We start from the raw sequence: 23,972 nt of genomic DNA on the forward strand, positions 1-23,972 counted from the left end.
ATAGGGAGTCACAAGGGACGTGGTGGCTCAGTGGCTAAGCTTGTCGATCAAAAGGTCGGCAGTTCAGTGGTTCGAATCCCTAGCGCCATGTAACAGGGGTGAGCTCCCATTACTTGTCCCAGCTTCTGCCAACCTAGCAGTTCGAAAGCACGTAAAAAATGCAAGTAGAAAAATAGGGACCATCTTTGGTGAGAAGGTAACAGCGTTCTGTGCGCCTTCGGCGTTTAGTCATGCTGGCCACATGACCACAGAGACGTCTTCGGACAGCACTGACTCTTCGGCTTTATAATAGAGATGAGCACCGCCTCCTAGAATTGGGAACGACTAGCATGCATGTGTGGGGGAACCTTTACCTTTAACTTATAGGTAAAGATATAGCATGCATGGTTTTACACCAGGGTTGTCCAACCTTGGCGCCTTTAAGACCTGTGGACTTCAACTCCCAGAATTCTTCAGCTAGCACACCTGCTGGCTGGGGAATTCTGGGAGTTGAAGTCCCCAAGTCTTAAAAATTGCCAAGGTTGGACATCCTTGCTTGACCTGCTACTTTGGTTCAGAAGACCATCTTGCTGAAACAAAACAGTTTGATGAAGCAAGAAAAGAGACAACATTTCTAAAACATCTGATGTAAAATCAAAACAATCCCTGCAAATAATCATTTAGAAAAATAAACCCATCATCTCAAAGAGGATATATCCACTTTAAACCTTCCCCTGTTGTCTTAATTTACCCCTTGCCACGCAGATGGGAACATCTTGTAACTTTGAAAGGTTAAATTATTTATATTTCTGCTTCTCCACCTAGTGAGCATTGGCATCTATGTTCCTGTAATTTCTTGAGCATCTGTTGGGGGGAGGGGGTACATATTCTAGCCAGAGCTAATATTTAATTTTTGGCTTGTCTAGCTTTGGGCCATTGACATTTGTCAGGGTTCCTGAACAATGGCACATTCTCACTGGATTTAATTGGTCGTGGCTTTAAATTGAAAAGTGCAGAGACCTGGATTAATGGTTTATCTCCCTAACTTTGGAAGTAAGCCTGGGACATTTATAGAGTTGGTTTCTCTTCCACGGGACCACATGACCCTGAATAGGCTGATGAGGGCTGTGTGATGATTTAGATTCGAATGCAAAGAGGTGGTTTGGGCCATGCTGAGGTGTGAAATTGGCTTCAGAAGTGGTATTCAGCAGGTTCTGACCGGTTCTGGAGAACCGGTAGTGGAAATTTTGAGTAGTTCGGAGAACCGGAAAATACCACCTCTGACTGGCCCTGCCCCCATCTATTCTCTGCCTCCCAAGTCTCAGCTGATCGGGAGGAAATGAATCCTTCCCCTGCCATGCCCACCAAGCCATGCCACGCCCACCAAGCCACGCCCACAGAACCGATAGTAAAAAAACTTGAATCCCACCACTGGTTGGCTTGCTTTGAAAGCATCACCTTGCCTTGAATTGAAAGCACTGCATATTTCTAACATGCATCCATTTCCAATTTAATTTGAATTTCGTGAATTTCGGGACTAGGAACCGTGAGTTTATTAGAACAAAAATAAATAAAATGGGGATAGGTTTGTACATTATTCCCGGCCACATTAGACTTTCGGTTTCTTAAGCTTAGGATGTTTTTGACTTTCCAGTGGAAACTCGGGTTAGATTCTATTAGACCAGAATAACAGAGTTGGAAGGGACCTTGGAGGTCTTCTAGTCCAACCTTCTGCTTCATCAGGAGACCCTATACCATTTCAGACAAACAGTTGTCCAATCTCTTCTTAGAAACCTCCAGTGGTGGAGCATCCACAATTTCTGGAGTCAAGCCATTCCACTGATTAATTGTTCCATCAGGAAAACCCTAGAATTTCCTATTGGTGCTGCGTCCCAATACTGCCACTTCTGACCAGGGGTGAAATGCTCCCAGTTTGGATCGGATTGCCCGATCCAGTAGTAATGGCGGTAGGTGGTCTGGAGAACCGGTATCAAAATCCTTGCCACCACCACCCCCCTTGCCCAGCTGAGCCACGCGATCACTAGAGGTTTTTGTTTTTTGTTTATTTTTAAAAGCATTTTAAAAGCCTCTGATGATCGCGCAGCTCAGCTGGGATCGTCGGCTGAAGAGGTTGTAGAAAAAAATGCTTTTAAAAGGCTCCTCTGATGATCCCAGGTGAGTTGCCTGATCGTCAGAGGCTTTTTTTTTCTTTTAAAGGAAAAAAATGCTTTTAAAAGAAAAGAAAAGCCTCTGACGATCAGGCAACTCACCTGGGATCATCAGAGGAGCCTTTTTTTAAAATTATTTTTTATTTTTTATTTGAATGTATATCCCGCCCTTCTCCGAAGACTCAGGGTGGCTTACATTGTGTTAAGCAATAGTCTTCATTCATTTGTATATTATATACAAAGTCAGCTTTTATTGCCCCCAACAATCTACCTTATAAAGGATGGAAGGTTGAGTCAACCTTGGGCCTGGTGGGACTTGAACTTGCAGTAATTGCAAGCAGCTGTGTTAATAACAGACTGCTTTAGTCTGTTGAGCCACCAGAGGCCCTTTTAAAACAGGGGTCTCCAACCTTGGTCCCTTTAAGACTTGTGGACTTCCAACTCCCAGAGTTCCTCAGCCAGCTTTGCTGGCTGAGGGAATCTGGGAGTTGAAGTCCACAAGTCTTAAAGGGACCAAGTTGGAGAGCCAGCATTTTTTCTACAACCTCTTCAGCCGAAAAAATGCTTTTAAAAGTAAAAAAAAAAAGTTGGCCACGCCCACCCAGTTACATTACCCCCCCCCACCAAGCCACGCCCACAGAACCAGTAGTAACAAATTTTACATTTCACCCCTGCTTCTTACCCTGTTTAGTTTTTTATTGCCAGCTTATTTTTTTTTTCCTTTTCCTTTTTAAACTTTTTTAAAATTTAATTTTGTTTGCCCGCCCATCTTGCTTTGAAGCAACTCTGGACGACTTACACCATTAAAAGCAATGAAAACCACAAAACCAGTTTTCTGTCTTCGCCTTTCTGGGCCTTTTTATGCCACCTTTTCTTTAATCAGATGTGGCCTCACCCACAGGAGGCCTATTTTGGGAAAAGCAGCGAATGAATCCTGACTGCCAAAGAAAACAAGAATTTCCTTGGAGTCTACCAGTTTTGAAAGCATGTTCTTGCAAGCATGTTTTTAATCATCCTCCATATGATCTCCACGGTGGCTTCTCCCCACTCAAGATGTGACATTCCAGTAAACAGCTGGACTTACGAATCGGAACATGTCTGGCTGACGAGACTCTTAATAGTTAAGCATCAACTTTAATCATCAAAGGCACTGTCTGCTTTATAGCTATTAGTTATTTTTAATAAGCACAGACTCAATTACCCTTAAAGCTTTATGAGCAATCTCAAAACATCATATTCTTTATTTTTTTTTAAAAAAAATATTATCTTTACATTTTGCATGACTTAATAGCCGCGTGGCGCGTGCTTCAAAAATCACTTATTTATTTATTTATTTATTGTTCAAATTTTTATACCGCCCTTCTCCGAATACTCAGGGCAGTGTACAGCATAGATAAAACACATATATAAAAAAATTAAAATACAATATATAATTAAAAATCTGATTCCATGAGCTGAATATTTAAAATACGTAGATAAAATTATAAAATAGAATAATCCCGCTAAAAACCCCACTAAAAAACCCTCAATTAAAATTTATCATTAGGCCAGCCCTGCTTGATGAAAGAAAAAAGTCTTAAGCTCGCGCTTAAAGGTCCGAAGATCAGGGAGTAAGCTTAGCCCCACGGGTAGTTCATTCCACAGGGCAGGAGCCCCAAAAAGAGAACGCTCTTCCCCTGGGGAAGTACAAACATCTTGGCCCTCATATGAAGGCGAGTGCAAACATTCATCCACGCAAACTGAGCTGCTGGAGGAGATTTGGTCGGAACTAAAACAAAGATTAGGTTCTTTCAAAGCAGCCGTCAAAAAATTGGGCTGCTTTAATGAGTTGCAAAGAGGTGCTTCGTCAGGTCTGAACCCCTTGTCTGCGGAGATTCTCAGTCATCCAGGTCGTGGTTGTCCCGAAGGTCCTTTTTCAAAAGGCAAGTGGACTTCCTTTGTTTTTCCTTGAAGACATTTCACTTCTCATCTAAAAAGCTTCTTCAGTTCTGAGTCAGCACTGTTCTAACTCAGAACTGAAGAAGCTTCTTGGATGAAAAGTGAAATGTCTTCAAGAAGACTGTTTTCAGTTGTCTCTTGAAAAAAAACCTTTGGGACATCTGAACCAGGGGTGGGCTCCTGGGAGTTCGCGGAGGTTTGGGAGAACCTCTAGCTAAGATTCTGAGCAGTTTGGAGAACCCCCAAATCCCATTCCTGGCTGGCCTCGCTCACCCCACCCCTTCCCTCCCAGGAGTCCTCACGTGGCCCGTTTTCAATGCAGGTAAGTGCAGGGTGTGCACGGAGGCTCGGGGAGGGCGAAAAATGAGCCTACCGGAAGTTCGGGAAGGCCAGAAACGGGCCTGTTTCCGGCCTCCAGAGGGCCTCCAGAGCCTCCCGGAGGCTCAAGGAAAGCCTCCAGAGCCCAGGGGTGGCAAAAAGACCCCCCCTGCCATGGTGCAGGAGGCTGACTAGGCCACGCCCATCATGGCCACGCCCACCCAGCAACCGGGCAGAGAACCCCTTGCTAAAATATTTGAAGCCCATCCCTGATCTGAACCCCTTCTGCCAAATAATGTGCAGAGAAACACTGCTGGCCAAAATCTTACACTAATGCCTTCCTAATGGGAGTTTGGATTCTGTCTGTTGTGTTTATCCCATTTCTGGCTTCTTCTTTGCTTAATGTCTCTAGGAAGGGAAGATTAAGGATCCATAAATCCTTACGCTGTTTAGAACCATCGATTCAAGCTCCTGTCTTGGGAGCGAGCAAACACCACAGCAGCAATGTTAGGTAGCAAAAGGAGGAGGCTGTTTGCTTTCCAGAAAAGAATGGGAGAAAAGGCAGCAATCAAATCAGAAGCCTGGGATGCGTTCCCACAACCAATAAATAATTGTGGCTATCAAGAGCAACACATGATACTATTCTGGCAGCTGATTCAATGCATTGGGGTTTTTTTGTTTTTTGTTTTTAAAAAACCGTTTAGCTCTGCAATAAAGCATTCTTGAAAAGACGGGTTTAAACAGCAATAGCAATTGCACTTAGATTTATATACAGCTTTCACAGTGCTTCACAGCCCTCTCTAAGCGGTTTGCAGAGTCATCTTTTTGCCCCCAAGAATCTGGGTACTGGGAAGGAAGGAAGGAAGGAAGGAAGGAAGGAAGGAAGGAAGGAAGGAAGGAAGGAAGATAGCAATAGCACTTAGACTTATATACCACTTCACAGTGCTTTTACAGTCTCTCTAAGTGGTTTACACAGTCAGCCTCTTGCCTCCAGCAATGGGTGCACATTTTATTACTCTCAGAAGGATGGAAGACTGAGTCGACCTTATGCTGATCAAAATCAAATTCCTGGCAGTGGGCAGAGTTAGCCTGCAATACTGCATTCTAACCAGTGAAGGGAGGGAGGGAGGGAGGGAGGGAGGGAAGGAAGGAAGGAAGGAAGGAAGGAAGGAAGGAAGGAAGGAAGGAAGGAAGGCTGAGTCAATAGCAATAGCCCTTAGACTTATATACCACATTATAGCTCTTTTACAGCCCTCTCTAAGCGGTTTACAGAGTCAGCCTCTTACACCCAACAATCTGGGTCCTCATTTTACTGACTTCAGAAGGATGGAAGGCTGAGTCAACTTTGAACCGGTCAGGATCAAACTCCAGGCTGTGGGCAGAGTTAGCCTGCAGTACTGCATTTCTAATCGCTGTTAAATTTTAAAGTTAAATTTTTCCTTCTAGTTTTGTTATATCTTTGCTGGGCTTTGAAAGAGCAAAATATGTTGCGAAACATGAATGTGCACCAAAAGATCCTTCGGATCCAAGTCCCAACTGCGTAGGGCAAATTACAGTCCGCAGTCTGTCTGTCTCAGTGCTGCCTCAGACATAAATCTACCGCTACCAATAAATATTTTTCCCTTTGACAAGTTAATACATGGGTTGGTAGCAGTGAGCTTTTTTTTTCTTTCTTTCTCACCACTCATTCTTTTTTCTTCCTTACCTCGTCACACTGGGTGATCCGGTGAGCAATTTCCTTTAGCTCCTTCATGGATTTCTCATCCTGGAAGTCATACGGAAATGTTTCGGTCCATTCTTTCAGAAGCTGGATTATCTTCGCTGCAAAGGCCTTGAGCTTCCCCTAAACGAGAACAGGGAGTTTGTTAATCAGGGTACCAAACATCTTCCTAATACTGAAATTCGGCCAACCTTGGGATGCTGTTCAGTGCCAAATGTAGGCGATGACCAGGGTGTGAGAGTGAGAGAGGGGTCAAGTGCATCATCAGCCTCGAGTCCTTTCATGCCCACAAGAGATTTAAATCCAGCCTTCCTTAAATTCTGTTGACTCTTATCTACTGCCAATGGGCTTTGACCGTTAGTAGCTCAGATTCTTGTAGAGAGCTAGCATGGAATAAACGTGTACTCATTTGAACAAACTCATTTGGTTCCTGACACCAAATTTTGAACCATCAATTAGAAAAAGGGAGAAATAAAACAAAGGAAAAGAGAAATCTGTATTTGTTTACTCTTTGCTTCCAGAAGTTGTGGCTGCTCCACCACTGGAGGCTTTTAAGAAGAGATTGGACAGCCATTTGTCCAGTTCTCCTGCTTGATCAGTGGGTTGGACTGGAAGACCTCCAAGGTCCCTTCCCATTTGGTTATAGAATATTCTGAAATAACATTCCGTATACTGCGTTATGTTAGACCTAAGCTGGTCTTCTAAATCGGCTTGGTTTTGAAATTTGTTTATAAAGAGAAAGATTATAGGTATCCATAAATGCTTATCCCAGCACACTGCCAACACCCTGAGTTAAAAGAAGAGGCTGCAGCACAAAGAAACATGAAATGAATTGGACACGGCAAGGAAGGATTTAAAAGGCTCCCGGTGAAAAACATTAGCAAATCTAAGTGCTATTTTACACTCCTTGGAAAAAGGATCCTTCGGGCTCACTTAGCTTGAAGCTTTTCAACTCCTCTAAAACCAGTACAAATATCAGGCTGGTGCCTGCGTTTTGAAGTGAGTGAGAGTTTTCAGCATTTTCAAATGGGGGTATATCTGTGCAATTTTTATACAAGAGAACAAAAAGCACTGGTCACATTATCCCTGGACAAAGTGGGCTGTGTTCCTTGAACATCTTCAGAATTTGCAGTGGGATTCGGGTTTTTAATATGGAGAAGGGCGAGAAAAATATTAAATGCATGACTTGAGGTCAATCGTGCAAATTAATAATGAATTAAGTAGATACGTCAATGAGATCAAATCAAAATTATTTTTTGTCTTAATTTCATTAGAGAATAGAATACAACAGAATAGAAGAGAAGAGAAGAGAAGAGAAGAGAAGAGAGAACAGAGTGTAGAGTAGAGTAGAGTAGAGTAGAGTAGAGTAGAGTAGAGTAGAGTAGAGTAGAGTAGAGTAGAGTAGAGTAGAGTAGGAATAGGGGTAACAGGAGTAGGGATAGGGATAGGGATAGGGGTAACAGAGTAGGAATAGGAATAGGGATAGGGGTAACAGAGTTGGAAGGGACCTTGGAGGTCCCTATATCATTTCAGACAAATGGTTGTCCAATCTCTTCTTAAAAGCTTCCAGTGTTTTTAAGAGCACTCACAACTTCTGGAGGCAAGTTGTTCCACTGATCCATTGTTCTAACTGTCAGGAATAGGGCCCCCATCACAGGGGCATCCATGGTGGGAAGGGTCAAAAATAAAAAAGGCAGGATGGCCACAGCTGTACAATCAAAGCTTAATCCAGGAGATAACACAACAAAAACTTCTTGTGACTTTGCATGGTGGCGACCCGCACCTTGACTTTCTGGACAGCGCCATTCCTGTGAATGGACCACCCTAGCACACCACTCAATGGTTGACCAAGGGATGGAAGAACTTCTTCAGAAGAAGAAAAACACACAACTCTTCCTAGAGTTATCAAATTTGTAGAGAGATAGTTCCTCCAGCTTTATTGGACAATAGCTTGAATTCAAAGACGATCAGATTTCAATGGGGCATTGTTGGAGAGAGTTGGAAATATGCTTCCTTATTGAGTCAGTCAACCAGTTCCTGAAGGGTGTGGTCCTGAAGTGGTGGACTTTCTGGTCCCCCCTTGGTCACAGGGCATTTTGTTCATTGCTCCTGGTCCCCATTGTTGTCATAAACTTCATCCTGTTTCTTTATATTCATATTGATGGCTGGGTATTAACAGAAAGCTAGTTCTCAAGGAAGGGAAATGCTTAAATGCTTGTTCTGGGGGTGAGTAGAGAGATTTCTTTGAACGAAGCGGTGAGAAGCAGGGACTTCCTTTGTTCAGCCTTCTAATCAGATCAGCTGAAAAGTTCATGACTGTTTCTCCCTCTTTCTAAAGAGGAAGGAAAACGGGTTATTCCTTCTGTGCTGTGCACCCTTGCTTGGGAATTGAGAGAGATGCCAAATTAATCCAATTCCCTTTACGAGAAAAAGGAAGATGTATTTTTTTTAGAATTTCCTCTACAAGAGAATGCTCGGTTTAAGTTGGGCTTCTGCTTTAATAATAATTATAATTATAATGTAATATATTAGAACAGGGACCTTTTTGCTGGGAATACTCAATAGGAAATATAGTAAAGAAATAAGTTATCTAATTTTACACATAATAACAGCCGCAAGAATATCTTATGCACAGAACTGGAAAAATGAGAACATACCATCGGAGGAGGAAGTGATAAGGAAAATTCTGGACTGTGCTGAGATGGATAAATTAACAAAGGAGATAAAAGAAAAGGAAGATATGGAATATTATATAGTATGGAATAAATTGTATAATTGGATAGACATTAGAAATGGTAAATGACAAAAAAGGGGAAAAGGTCACAAAACAAAAGGTAGTTCATGAAAGAAAATGTATTGTTATAATGATAGGAATGATAGAATATATACAGAAATAAGGGATAATGGGACAAAAAGATAAGTATAATTAAAGAAAACGAGAGGGTAGAAATGTAAATAATAGAGGAATACCGATACGAAGCTGATGTAAAGAAGGAATATATGTTTTATATTAGTATATGTCTTCTTCTTGTTGTTTTTTTAAAAAATAAAAAGTATTTAAACAAACAAACAAAAAAAAGAAATTGCAGCTTCCTGCAATAACACCAGTGGAACTGCAAAAAACTGCGCTACTCGGAATATCGTACATCTTAAGATGATACTTGGTTGAAAGCTAGGATGCTGGCAGCAACCCATATCAAACATTAGCTTTATTTATTATCAACCATTTGTGATGCATTTTTAAATGTTCAGTTGACTGAGTTTCATGTTTCATGAATAAAAGAGATAATAATAATCTGGCCATCGAAACTCTACATGGCTATGGATGAAACATGTAACAGTGATACCCATTGTCATCAGGGCCTTTAGTACCATGTCCAAGAATTTTACAAAACACATCAAGAAATTGCAGCTTCCTGCAATAACGGCAGTGGAACTGCAAAAAACTGCACTACTTGGAACATCATTTATTTTAAGAAGATAGTTGATACCTAGGATGCTGGCAGCAACCCGTATCAACCATCAGCACCAGTCAATGGTATTTGTGACACATTTTTAAATGATCAATTGACTGAGTTTCACATTTAATTAATGAAAGAGATAATAATTCCGTAAATTCTTCATTGAGTCTTAGCAAATGAAAAAGTTGGGGGGGTTTTTTGGTTTTGTTTTTTTCTGAGTGAGACTCTGAATTTAGCTCAGATTTTTGTCCTTTGTGGAGACCTCCATCATGTGTTCTCCCTGGCAAAAACATGGAAGGAACTGCTGCTACCTATTGTGAAGTTCTTCAGACACCCCAAACTTGGTGTTCTCAACTAGGTTACTTGCCTCCTGCTAAGTCACAGGAGAGTTGGGGATCTCATTTATAATTGTCCAAATTTGAACTCTGGAAAATTTCAAATGATTTCTCAGGTAATAGGGTGAACCTTACGTCCCTTTCGTCCTAAGCGGGTGGCTTCAACGAGTTTGTTCCACTTCCCTTCTTGTGGCATCCAACACTTTTGATTTTGGATGACACCATCATCAATCACACCCCCACCCTGTCAAAGACCTTGGAGTTTTTATATCTAATGATCTAAGTGCCAAAGCCCACTGCAACTATATAGCAAAAAAGGCTCTAAGAGTTGTTAACTTAATTCTACGTAGCTTCTTTTCCAAAAACACCACGCTACTGACCAGAGCATATAAAACATTTGCTAAGCCAATTCTTGATTACTGCTCGCCTGTCTGGAACCCATACCATATATCTGATATCAATACAGTTGAGCGTGTCCAAAGGTATTTTATGAGAAGAGTTCTCCACTCCTCCGTAACCAATAAAATACCTTATCCCACCAGACTTGATATCCTGGGTCTAGAAAACTTGGAACTTCGTCGCCTTCGACAGGACCTGGTTTAGCTCATAGAATCATTCCGTTGTAATGTCCTTCCTGCCAATGACTACTTCAGTTTCAACTACAATAACACAAGAGCTACCAACAGATTTAAACTTAATGTCAACTGCTCCAGTTTAGATTGCAGAAAACACGATTTCTGTAACAGAATTATCTATGCTTGGAATGCATTACCTGACTCTGTGGTCTCTTCTCATAACCCCAAAAGCTTTATTCAAAATCTATCCACTGTTGACCTCACCACATTCCTAAGAGGACTCTAAGGGGCGTGCATAAGAGCACAAACGTGCCTACCGTTCCTGTCCTATTGTTTCTTCCCCTGTATATATATATACTTGCCTTCCATTGAGGACCTGTATACTGCACGAATCAAGAAGAGAGCCGTGAAAATATTTGCAGATCCCTCGCATCCTGGACATAAACTGTTTCAACTCCTACCCTCAAAACGACGCTATAGAGCACTGCACACCAGAACAACTAGACACAAGAACAGTTTTTTCCCGAAGGCCATCACTCTGCTAAACAAATAATTCCCTCAACACTGTCAGACTATTTACTGAATCTGCACTACTATTAATCGTTTCATAGTTCCCATCACCAATCTCTTTCCACTTATGACTGTATGACTATAACTTGTTGCTGGCAATCCTTATGATTTATATTGATATATTGACCATCAATTGTGTTGTAAATGTTGTACCTTGATGAACGTATCTTTTCTTTTATGAACACCGAGAACATATGCACCAAAGACAAATTCCTTGTGTGTCCAATCACACTTGGCCAATAAAATTCTATTCTATTCTATTCTATTCTATTCTTATACTACCTTGTTTCTCCTCATATATATGTTTATATATTATATAATCTTTTGTGTTATGCTTGTGTATATTGTTATGACAAAATTAAATAAATAAATAAAAAATAAATCAATCCATCAGAATAGAGCTGGGAGGGAGCTTGGACGTCTTCTAGTCCAACCCCCTGCTCAAACACTTTATTGAATCCCCATCATCATCATCATCATCATTTGCAAAAGACTGGACTTGAAACTTCTTCAAACGCTCCCCAAAAACTCTAGGTCTCTTTGTTGAAGTAAAAGGAGCATAGAGAAGGAACATCAAGCTAGATACCGAGGACTTCATAGGCTTACAAGGTGGTCAGGAAGGAGAGGTGGTAGAACATGGTCCAATCCCCCATTTTCCCCCTAAATTTCCAGGGATCAAGTTTAAACAGATTGCTGACTTTCTTTCACTCTTACTAACACAGGCAGCATTTAGTATTTTGGTTGAACTCAGTGGTGGGATGCTGCCAGTTTAACCAGCAGTTCAAAGAGCATGGGCTTTGCGCGCGCCTAAGGTGCTTGCGCACAGCAATGAAAATGGAGCATTTACAAACTCAACTGCTTACCGTCCAAGTCAGCAACGATAAGTAGAACAGCGAGGGGGGGGAAAATCAGCTGTGCCACGCGATTGAGATGAGCTAAAAAGCAGGAAATAAAGGACAAGATAGAGCGGGGCCGGGTGGACGGGGCCAATGGATCATTGGAGCGACCGGTTTCCCAAACCAATCCAAACCAGCTGAATACCACCTCTGGCTGAACTCAAAAAAAATCTCTGCAGAATCAGAGTTGTTTAGTGATCGGATGGAACTCCACAAAGCTAGACAGGGAAGTAAATACTGTAAAAAGGGACCCTAGAACAAAACAAGGGCAACTGAGATTGTTTCCAGGAAAATATTACATATCCGTCTGTAGAATCCAGCTTGGTTCGAAGAGCTGTTGCCTGAAATGCATGCTCCTTCTTGCGTTTGATACCGGTAGATGAATATGAAGAGTCATAACTACCTCTGTGTATTTGTAAAATCGCTTCGGACCCAGAGTAAACATGATGCCTTGAAACAGATCAAACTCTTATAACTGGGATTTGACATTTAAAGAACAAGTCAGATGCTTGTTCCCGATTTTGTAACACATTGGTGTGTTGCACAAGGGCATGTTTTGAAGCAATGTTGTTTATATACAACAAACAAGAACAAAGTGAAGATATTAAGAAAATTGTTCCCTGTTAACTGTCTGGGATATGGGTAACCTAGCTACTCTAGGCAGTGCTTGACGTATGAGCACAAATGAGGCCAAAATTTCCATTGCTAAGCAAGGCGCTTGGGTAAGTGAGTTTTGCCACATGTTACAACCTTTCTTGGAGTTGTTAAGAGAATCACTGCAGTTGTAAAGCTAGTCACATGGTTGTTGATTGAATAATTGCTTCCCCACCGACTTTTTTTGTCAGAAGGTTGCCAAAGGGGATCTTGTGACCCCCGGGACTTTGCAACCGTCATAAATACATGCCAGTTGCGTCCAACTTCTGATCACATGACCATCCTGTGATTGCAGTGGTCATCAGTAGGAAAAATAGCTGTAACTCCCTTTTTTTCAATGCTGCCGTAACTTCAAATGATCACCAAACCAACTGTCGTAAGTCGTATATGCACGACTTGCTGTAGTCATATATGTTTTAATGTTCTACCCTGTTTCCCCCAAATAAGACTTCTGAGCGCATGGCAATAAGGCCAAGAGCTTATTTCAGAGTTCAAAAAAATATAAGACAGGGCCTTATTTTCGGGGAAACACAGTGTTGTGGTCCATCAGCAGCCTATGGAGCTGGCAACGGAATCGGATAGCTATGAGGCTGAGGTGAGGCCAGGGCCATCAGGAAGTGAGGTGCGGACTCCAGAGCCTCCAGAGACTGATAGTAGTGAGGCAGAGGAACAGGAGGAGCCTGTTCCTAATGCACGCATGAGAAGAGCTGCCAGAAGGCAAGAGCAGCTCAAGCAGAGAGGACAACTCGGGAGTAGGGCCAAGAGATGATTGGCCCCTCCCATAAGGCTTAAAACATACCAGCATTGGTGTTTCGGCTTTGCCGGAAAACAACGTTGTAGCAGCGTCTTCTGCTTCGTCTTCTGCTTCGTATATGTCTTTGTTTTTGTGGCTTCTGGACGTTTGCCAGGAAGGGCCTTTGGCAGTTTGCCTAATTGGACTAAGGTTTGTGAGATAACTGAGGAATTTGTGTTGGGAGGCATTTGTTTTACTTTGAGTTGAACGACGCTGGGAATGAAGTAATTCCCAGCTGTTCGAATAAGCTGTTGTTTTTCCACGGACTAAGTTTATTACTACCTACTTGGGCCTGGGTCACAACACACTGTACTTTTTCAGCAACCATGTCGATTCCACCTTACTATTATATTAGGATTGTTTCCTGAACCCTCAGATGGATTTCCTGTTTATTTTCTGCTTAACCATCCTTGGCAAGGTTCACATAACGCACTGAAGGTGTAATAAAGCTGGGGATTTGAGATGTCTCCTTGTCACGTCAAGCCACCCAAGTTGATCTGAGCAGCGCTCAAGTTTGCTTTTAATCTGCCGGTTTACGGTTTGGAACAGCTTCTTTGAGATTTCGCTAGTTGCTGGTGGCGCTCACGTGGGAATGACAAGTAGTTTAGCACGGAACAACAACAACACGGGGTTCTCTTGCCAATGTTTCTACTTACACAACCATCGGCCAGCTTTGATTTTCATACAGTGTTTCTGCCAATATTTTTATCGCTCCGCAAGGTGTGTGGGTAAACCGTCCCTATTTTGCACCATGGTCCCTTTTGATTGATATCCTTACCTTACTGTTTTTTTTAAATTATTTTCAACATTTGGGTTTTTAAAAAAATCATGGTGCTGTTGATTAAAACATATATTTTAAAAGTTGAACCCAAAGGTGTTTTTCTTGTGACCTAGGCTCACTTAGGCATAAAAGACACACTTAAACAAACCTATTTTATTATAACAGCTGAAAATCACTTCATTCCCAGCTTAGTCCAAATTAATTCCAAAACAAATCCTTCAGAAAAAGTTCTTCGGCCTTATCACAAACCTTTATCTTTTTTGGCACCCTGCCAAAGGCTTTTCTTGGCAAAGCCCCACAAAGTTTGGAAACAAGAGATGCCGAATGGAAACAGATGTAGCAACGTTGCTTTCCTACAAAGAGCCCAAGAGCCTTTGCTGTAAGCCTTATGGGAGGGGCCAATCATCTCCTAGCCTTACTCTCGAGTCGTCCTTTTTGCTTTAGCTGCTCTTGCCTTCTGGCAGCTCTTTGTACATGTGCACTAGGAACAGGCTCTTCCTGTTCCTCTGCCTCTCTGCTGTCCGCCTCTGGAGGCTCCAGAGTCCACGCATCGCTCCAGATGGCCCTGGCCCCATCTCTGCCTCCAATGCAGAGCCCTCGTCTGGGCCTTTCCCTGACTCCAGGACTGACCCATTGTCCTCCCCAGCCTCCTCACTGTCCGACTCCATTGCCAGCTCCTCAGGCTGTGGTGGACCACAATATTTTTCTTTTCCCAAGAGTCAGCTGGACTTTCTTTGTTTTTCCTTGAAGATGTTTTGCTTGTCATCCAAGAAGCTTCTTCAGCTCTAACTGGATGGTGGGGAATGGAAGGGTTTATACTCCTTGCAGACAGCTGACCATTTGCATTCTTTTAGAGAGTCATTGAGGTCACCTGAAAAAGCACCTTTGGGACAACCATGACCTGTATGACTGAAAATTTCCATAGACATTTAAAAGTTAAACTTTTCTATTTATTAGTTGGAGGAGCTGAAAGAAATGCAAGACACGTTTCTATATCCCATTTCAATGTTTCAGTTAGGAACATTCAGAGTCTCAATAGCAAGAGACACCGGATGCCTCTGTTAAGCTTTGCAAATAGGTTCCCCCCACCACCTCCCAAGTTAATGAAATCTTATCCTCCCAATCTCTTCTGGCTTTGTCTTTGCACAGCTTCTCTTTTTCTAATCCCCTCTTGGGAAGCATATCGAAACGGAAATAAAAACATTGCTCCAATATAACTCAGTTCAGGTTGACTGAGCATTGAACATAGAACAATAGGGTTGGAAGGGATCTTGGAGGTCTTCTAGTCATACCCTCTGCTGAAGCAGGAGACCCTCTACCATTCCAGACAAATGGCTGTCCAGTCTCTTCTGAAAAGCCTCCAATGATGGATCACCCACAACTTCTGGAAGCAAGTTGTTCCATTGATTAATTGTTCTCACTGTCAGGAAATTTCTCCTTACTTCCAGGTTGCTTCTCCCTTTAATATCCTTCATACTTAATAGTGGTGTGATTAGAATCAGAGAAAGTTTAAGGGCTACACAATGGTAAGGTTTTTAATTTATTGTGAGCTTATGGACATGCATAATTTTAGGTCCAGAGAAGAAACATGAATGTATCCAAATGGATCATTTGACTCTCCAGATACTCTATATCAGTGGTTCTCAACCTTTATAATGCTGCGACCCCTTTAATACAATTCCCCACAATGTGGCGACCCCAACCGTAAAATTATTTTCGTTTTGAATTTATCGCGCCTGAAGCCGTATTGGCTAGCGATCTGAACTGCTTGTGATTGCCTTGAGGACGGAAGCATTAAAGTGGAGACTCCTCCCCTATTAAGTTTATCACGCCTGAACCTAGATTAGGCTAGCGATTGGAAGTGATTCAGCTGGCTTGAGAGGGAGACATCAGAGCAAAGATTTCTCTCTTTTTTAATTCATCGCGCCTGAAGCCGAATTTGGCTAGCGATTTGAAGAGCCTGCAGCTAGCTTGTGGAGTCAACCATTGGAGCTTGATTCTTCGACTCGCAAGTATACTTCCCATATTTCCGATGGTCTTAGGCGACCCCTGGCAAATTGTCATTCGACCCCCAACGGGGTCCTGACCCACAGGTTGCGAACCGCTGCTCTATATCCTGTCTCTACAAGTCTTTCCTTCAGGATGTGCTTCTGGAGCATGAATTAAACAACAGTGTGTATGTAAGGTCTGAAAGCAGGGGGTGCACAAAATTAGGAAGAGACGCAAGCACTTTGCATATTTTACTTTGAATATCTGGAGCCCCTCCTTGAAGATAGAATCTAACAATTGCACAGCCCCCGTTTAAACATTTTGGGTGCATGGCTTGTAATATTGATTAAAATTGGAAAAGTTATTCTAGGTTTTTGTTTGCCAATTAAAGTGGATTCAGGAGTATTTCAGAAGCCAAATTTGCCTCTTTCAGTTTTTGAATAATTCATGCTTACGTCAAAATCTGTCCAAATTCATTGAGTGTTGACCTGCAGAATGAAACCGAGAGAGAGACTGTGTCTAGCAATTTGGGCAGAATTGTGGTATTGCAAATTGACACCTGAAACAGTAAACAAGCTAGAAGAGAACATCTGTAACTCAGGGTTAAACTCCTTGTTGCTCTATGACTTTGCAGACGTTTCTGTTGTGTCTTGCCCGCTCTCACAGCAGCCGGGGCCTTCTTATCTGCTCCCGAACACAGAGGAATGTATGCCTCCCGGCCCCAGTCCTGGCTCCATGCCCAGACAAGCTGAAGAGGAGGGGGCACCTCCCAGTCCCAGCCCTGGCTCCATGCCCAAGCAGGCTGCAGAGGAGGGAGCACCCCCCGGCCCCAGCCCTGGCTCCATGCCCAGGCAAACGGAGCAGCTAGACCCCTCCCCCTCCTCCACAGCATGTGAGCCTGAGGAAGGTTTATTTCCAACAGCTGCTGATTGGAGTGACCCTCGCATCAGAAGACTGGATAGGCGGAGGCAACAGAAGGAAGGGAGGGGCAGGCCTTAATGAGTGCTGAGTCATGGAGCCACACCCCATGGCCTATATAAAGGATCTGCTTTCTGGCAGTCTCTGAGTCAGGCAAAGTCGAACTTATCTTGCTGAAGTCACTTTCTGGTCTCCTGCCTGCTTTGAGGACTTTGCTAGGACTTTGGGCAGAGCTGCAGAGGCAAGCCTGATTCGGATTTCCCTGACCCGGCCGTCAGCGGAGGAGTGGGACACGACAGTTTCATTATCAAACTAGGTAACATCATCAGTGCTAGCAGTGCTAGCTAACCCTAACCCTGTTGTTACCTAGTTTGGTAATGAAACATCTGCAAGAAAACCACCAAGCTCAGAGAACATCAAGGACCCCGCAGTACGCAAGCTCTTAGCCCAGAAACTAGCTTATTCCGGTTTCCCAACAAGTTTTATTCAACTCTTATACAGAAAAGTAACATTACTCTAGCCTAAAAAATTACAATAGGTAAGGAAGTTCCAATCATTCAATATAAATATAGGGTATAAAAGACCTCTATCGTCCGGCATTGTGCTCATTAATTCATGCCATTGAGTGAAGGGCCTGTTTGTCCATTAGTAAAGTTAGATGTCACTGCAGAAGGAAAGAACATGCAAAGCTAAGATCGGGGAACAACTTGATTGCTCCCTTACCTTGTCTGCTTCGACTCCAGTCTCCAGCTGTTGCTTCTGCTTCAAGCAGAGGTGTCCAACTTTAGCCAAGAGCTCATGGGGATGAATGAAGACACGGGAGCTCAGAAGGAAGGTGAAAATGTATGTCCTCTGCATCAAAAAGACGGGAGAAGGAAACAGAAAGGAACTTTAAGATTGATTTCCCCCTGAAAACTACCCACACATTGTCAAACGTTCCAGAAAACCCCCTCCTGCAGAAAAGACTCTGAGGCAAACATCTTTCAAAGTTCTTTTACTAGCATAGGTAAACTGGCACAGCTGGATAAACTCCGAATCTGGAGATCCAGGTTTTCCCTCAGTAGTAGAAAACCCCAGACCTCTCCCCCACCCTTAACTCCTCTGCGCATCACGTGCTCCAATCACCAACCGTCCCATCTCGAGGCATCACTCCGACCACTCCTTTTCCAGATGCCGTCTTGGCCTGACCTTGACCGGCAGGAAGAATGTTATTATGTCTAATGGCCCCTTGTACCAAACCCCACCCCACTTCTCCTACTTTCCCACACAGGAGAAAGTGGCAGCATGTGGAAGCCTTCGGCCTAGTATGGCTTCCAAAGCTTAGACACACACACACACACACACACACACACACACACACCCTGATGAGAGACTTCTAAAGATTAGTTGACGAGAGGCCAAGAAAACCCCATGGAAGGGTCTGTGAAGGCGTCAAGCTTGCCTTGAAGGAGGATTGGACACTTCTCTTTTGAAAAAATGGTGATACTTATATACCGCTTCATAGTGCTTTTACAGCCCTCTCTAAGCAGTTTACAGAGTCGGCATATTGCCCCCAACAATCTAGGTCCTCATTTCCCCAACCTCAGAAGGATTGAAAGCTCAGTCAACCTTGAGCCTGGTGAGATAGATAGATAGATAGATAGATAGATAGATAGATAGATAGATAGATAGATAGATGGATGGATGGATGGATGGATGGATGGATGGATGGATGGATGGATGGATGGATGGATGGATAGATAGATAGATAGATAGATAGATAGATAGATAGATAGATAGATAGATAGATAGCAATAGCACTTAGACTTATATACCGCTTCATAGTACTTTTGTAGCCCTCTCTAAGCGGTTTACAGAGCCAGCCTATTGCCCCCAAACAATCTTGAGTCCTCATTTTACCAACCTTGGAAGCAATGGTGGGATTCAATTTTTTTACTACCGGTTCTGTGGGCCTGGTTTGGTGGGCGTGGCAGGGGAAGGATACTGCAAAATCTCCATTCCCACCCCACTCCAGAGGAAGGCTACTGCAGAATCCCCATTCTCTCCTCATTTCTGGGGGAAGGATATTGCAAAATCTCCATTCCCACCCCACTCTGGGGCCAGCCGGAGGTGGCATTTGCCGGTTCTCTGAACTACTCAAAATTTCCGCTACCGGTTCTCCAGAACCTGTCAGAACCTGCTGAATAGCACCCCTGCTTGGAAGGATGGAAGGCTGAGTCAATAGCAATAGCAAAAGCACTTAGATTTATATACTTCTTCATATTGCTTTACAGGCCTCTCTAAGCAGTTTACAAAGTCAGCATATCGCCCCCAACAATCTGGGTCCTCATTGGCTCAAAAACATTTTCCTTATTTTGAGCTATCAATCTTCCCTGGCAGCTTGTGGAACAAAATTGTCAATAACAGCATTAACACCAATCAGAGGCGGCAAACATCCCTCTCCCCTATCAACTAACAGAAATGCAGACAACACAACTCCAAAACAGATCAAAGCATCCCCAGAAAATATCACATCAATGCTCTGCTGGAAAGTGTCAAATCAATGCTCTATCAAGATGAAGCAGCTCATTAAGGCGGATCTCTGCAGAGCTTCCCAGATACACATTAAAGGCAAGAATCTCTTTTGAGTTGACAAAAACATAGTCTCAGAGCTAGCCACAGGATGATTTTATATATTCCAGAGGTCTCCAACCTTGGCAACTTTAAGACTTGTGGACTTCAACTCCCAGAGTTCCTCAGCCAGCTTTGCTGGCTGAGGGACTCTGGGAGTTGAAGTCCACAAGTCTTAAAGGGACCAAGGTTGGAGACCCCTGACATACTCCATAACAAGGAGGCTTAAAACACCAGAAATGCATTCACACAAAATCTGATTCTCTATGCCCTTCCATGGTTTTGGCTCTCAAGTCAAGCTTTGGTTGAGAACCTTAAAATAGGGCGGGCAGAGTTGAGACCCCCTCCCAAAGAAGAGGGAGGTCAACCTATTTTCCCAAGCACCAAAAGGCAGGACAAGAAGGCAGGTGGGCAGGGCCAGCTGATTATCAGAACTACCGGTTTGCCCAAACCGATGTGAACCGGTAGCAGCCCACCGCTGCCTACCCTTCTCCTAGAAGAATGAAATATTTTAAAAGGCAGGATATTATATTTCCCTGGATGAGAAATTGAGAAACATGTTGTTTTAGAGGGAGAAAGGCACCCCCAAGTCTTTCTTAATAGCCCTCAGCAGATGTCAGCACTCAAGAGTTAAAGAGCTTATTGAAAGAAGCCAAGTATCTAGGTAGCTCTATTCATAGGCAAAAATTCCCTGCACCAAGATCTGAACAAAGGTAGGATTAGCCCTCAGCCACAATAGGAATTGCCCAACAAGCCCCTTCATTGCATCAGCAGTCCAAACTTCAACCAAACCTGGGAGCTCAGACAACCTACAGAGCCAGCTATGACCCCTACAACAGCCAATAGAATACACGTTCTTGCACAGGAACAGGAAGTTCAAGTGCAAAGTTCTCGCACAGGAACAGGAAGTTCAACTGCAAAGCCCGAGAGAAGATATAAATACTCTTCACTCTCAACTCCATGTGGTCACCTGCCCAGAATCACAAACTCATGTGGTTCTGCTTCATCAATAAACCATCTTTCCAATCAGCCTCCACGTTTGCAGTGTCTTTCTCCTGGCTTGGAACTGAACCAGATCGACTTTTCTTCCCTCAACAATCAAACAAAGACTTGTGAGGCTGCTTTGAAAGTTAGCTGTGTTATTTACACACATGTGGGCAGCACGGGACAGCTGATTTGCCTCCCTGGCCGACCCTTTAGAAGCGGTGTCATTGTGTGCCTGCAAACACACAGGCACGTGTGAAAGCCGGGGACAGTTTTTGACAGCTGTCCAAATCTTGCAAAAGACGGGAACTGGCCTGACGCTTCAAATTGATGGGTTTTGTTTGTGCGGGATCTGGTTTTTTTTTTTTTGTTTTTTTTTGCAAAACAGGCCTTTTGAACGCTTTGCGCAGCTTTGAGCAGCTGTGGTGAAAGAAGCCGAAATAGGACGCCAAGCTTTTTTTCCCTAGCTTTGATTCTTTGAAGTTTTTTTGTCATGGGGAAGCTTCTGCGCCTCTCTTCCAAACCAAAGCCAGACTTCGGTTGCATCTGTCTGAGAGCCCTTTTCATTTAGCGTCCTTCACCACCGACCGGTTGTAATGGATCTTGGCTCAATCTGTTTCTAGGAACTCCCGATTAGCTCTCGAAAGAAAAAAAGAAAAAAAACTCCCCCCCCCCCCGAGGTCCATATTCCTGATTTACATTCTCTGACCTTTTTGTGCACAAATCCGAACGAACTGCTTACCTTTAATGCTTACATTTTAATTTGGAAGTTATTGCAAAGAAAGACAGGTGGGATTATTTCGTTGCTGGAGTTGTGTGCACCCTCCAAACTGCATATAGTAGGGCTCGAACTAAGCAGACCAGAAGAACAGAGTTGGAAGGGACATCGGAGGTCTTGTAGTCCAACACCCTGCTCAAGCAGGAGACCCTATACCAGTGGTGAAATGCAGCTGGTCCTGTCTGGCTTGCACGAACCGGCAGTGGCTGTAGCGCACAGTTCAGTGAACCAGTAGCGGCGGCAGCACGAGGCTGCGCCCATGAGGAAGTAGCCTGTTTTTGACCCTCTGCACATGCGCAGAAGGCTTTGCGCCTGCACAGAGGGTCAAAAATCGGACATGATGATGTTGTGCATGCGAACGGAGCGAATGCGCACACACAGCATGTGCGCTTCCAAACCGGTAGGGAAGCTAAGTAGATTTCACCCCTGCCCTATACTATTTCTGACAAATGGTTGTCCAGTCTCTGTTGTGACCCAGGTTCCTGGACTCGGACTCCTGGACTCGGATGATTCAGAAAGTGAGGGAGAAGACCTGGCAAGGCCTGCTTCTCCTGGGCCCTCTCCCTCCCTGGCACCCACCCAAAGGAAGGAGGAGGGGCTGGCAAGGCCTGATTCTCCCAGGCCTTCTTCTGATTTGGCAACGCCCCAAGTGATGCAAGAGTGCCCCAAGTGATGCAAGACTGCGCAGATGTGACCGGCGCGCGCAGCAGAGGAAGCGTTGGGACAAAGCCAAAGAATGATGGTCATGCAGTGACATCTGCAGAGACTATAAAAAGGAGGCGGAACTTCCTGGTTTTTTGTCTTGGCCAAAGCAGTGAATTTGCGCGGGCAAACTGTATCAGTGGAGGGAAGAATATATTCGTGAGTAATTCTGGCCTTATCTATAATTTCCTCGTTATCTCCAGAGACTTGGCAGGCCCGTGGGTAGACGTGGCCAGAACATTTATCTATGTAAATAAATTAGAAAAGGAGGCCTTTGACTGACTCTTTGTTGGGAGTATTGGGGGAGGGAAACAGAACAGTCTCTTTTTGAAAGCCTCCAGTGATGGAGCACCCACAACTTCTCAAGGCAAACTGTTCCACTGGTTAATTGTTCTGTCAAGAAATTTCTCCTTATTTCTAGGTTGTTTCTGTCCTTGATTAGTTTCCACCCATCACGTCTTGATGGAGCACTCACAACTCCTGGAGGCAAGCCGTTCCACCAGTTAATTGTCCTCACTGCCAGGAAATTTCTCCTTAGTTCTAGGTTGCTTCTCTCCTTGATTAGTTTCCATCCATTGTTTCTTCTCCTGTCTTCAGGAGTTTTGGCGAATAGGTTGACCTCCTCCTCTTTGGGGCAACCTCTCAAATACTATTTTTTTTTGTTCTTCTTTTTATCTTATCATGGCTTTTTTTTAAAAATTTGAATTTATATCCCGCCCTTCTCCGAAGACTCAGGGCGGCTTACAGTGTGTAAGGCAATAGTCTCATCCATTTGTATATTATATACAGAGTCAACTTATTGCCCCCCCAACAATCTGGGTCCTCATTTTACCTACCTTATAAAGGATGGAAGGCTGAGTCAACCTTGGGCCTGGTGGGACTCGAGCCTGCAGTAATTGTAATTGCAGGCAGCTGTGTGTTAATAACAGGCTGCATTAGCCTGGTGAGCCACTTCCCAGCCCTGTATCCAAGTTTGCCAAATTTTGAAAAGGTGGGTAGGCTTCAAAATGCTACACAGGCAGGGGTGAAATGTAAAATTTGTTACTACCAGTTCTGTGGGAGTGGCTTGGTGGGGAGTAATATGACTGGGTGGGCGTGGCCAACGTTTTTTTTTTTTTACTTTTAAAAGAATTTTTTTCTACAACCTCTTCGATCACAGAGGTTGTAGAAAATATGCTTTTAACGGGTTCTGACAATCCCAGTTGCCTGATTGCCAGAACCTTTTAAAAGCATTTTTTTAAAACCTTTTCGGCTGAAGAGGTTGTGGAAAAAATGTTTTGACAGGGTTCTGACGATCCCAGCTGAGCCATGTGATCATCAGAGGCTTTTTTTTTTTTACTTTTAAAAGCATTTTTTTGGCTGAAGAAAAAATGCCTTTAAAAGTTTAAAAAAAAAAAAACCCTCTGATGATTGCGCGGCTTAGCTGGGTGGGGGGGAGGGGGGAGGCAGGAATTTTTGCTACCGGTTCCCTGAACCACCCGCCGCCATCGCTATCGGATCAAGTGATCCGGTCCGAACCGGAAGCATTTCACCCTTGTACACAGGTAGTCTTCGACTTATGACTACAATTGAACCTAATGGTTTTGCTATTAAGCCAGACGTTTGTTAAGTGAGTTGCGCTTCATTTTGTAAACCTTTCTTGTCACAGTTGTTAAACGAATCATTGCACTTATTACATTAGAAAGAAGGTTGCTAAGTGAATCTGGCTTTCCCCCCTTGACTTTGCTTGTTGGAAGATCACAAAAATGGGATCATCATGTGACCCCGGGACGCTGCGACCGTCATAAATATGAGTCCGTTGCC

General features: G+C 43.5%; 1 protein-coding gene across 2 annotated transcripts in view; it reads right to left on the reverse strand.

Moving 5' to 3' along the window:
• The window catches only part of RASGEF1A (RasGEF domain family member 1A), a 153,941-nt gene that overhangs the window by 56,586 nt on the left and 73,383 nt on the right, over positions 1–23,972 (reverse strand). For both annotated transcript variants that reach the window (XM_058189075.1, XM_058189074.1), the window contains exons 3-4: positions 17,819–17,947; positions 6,109–6,246 (exon numbers count right to left, since the gene is read on the reverse strand). In XM_058189075.1, coding sequence (XP_058045058.1) covers positions 6,109–6,246; positions 17,819–17,947 — 267 coding nt within the window. The remainder of the gene's footprint in view (positions 1–6,108; positions 6,247–17,818; positions 17,948–23,972) is intronic.

This window comes from Ahaetulla prasina, chromosome 6 (assembly GCF_028640845.1).
Source record: "Ahaetulla prasina isolate Xishuangbanna chromosome 6, ASM2864084v1, whole genome shotgun sequence".
In the NCBI taxonomy this organism is placed as follows: domain Eukaryota; kingdom Metazoa; phylum Chordata; class Lepidosauria; order Squamata; family Colubridae; genus Ahaetulla; species Ahaetulla prasina.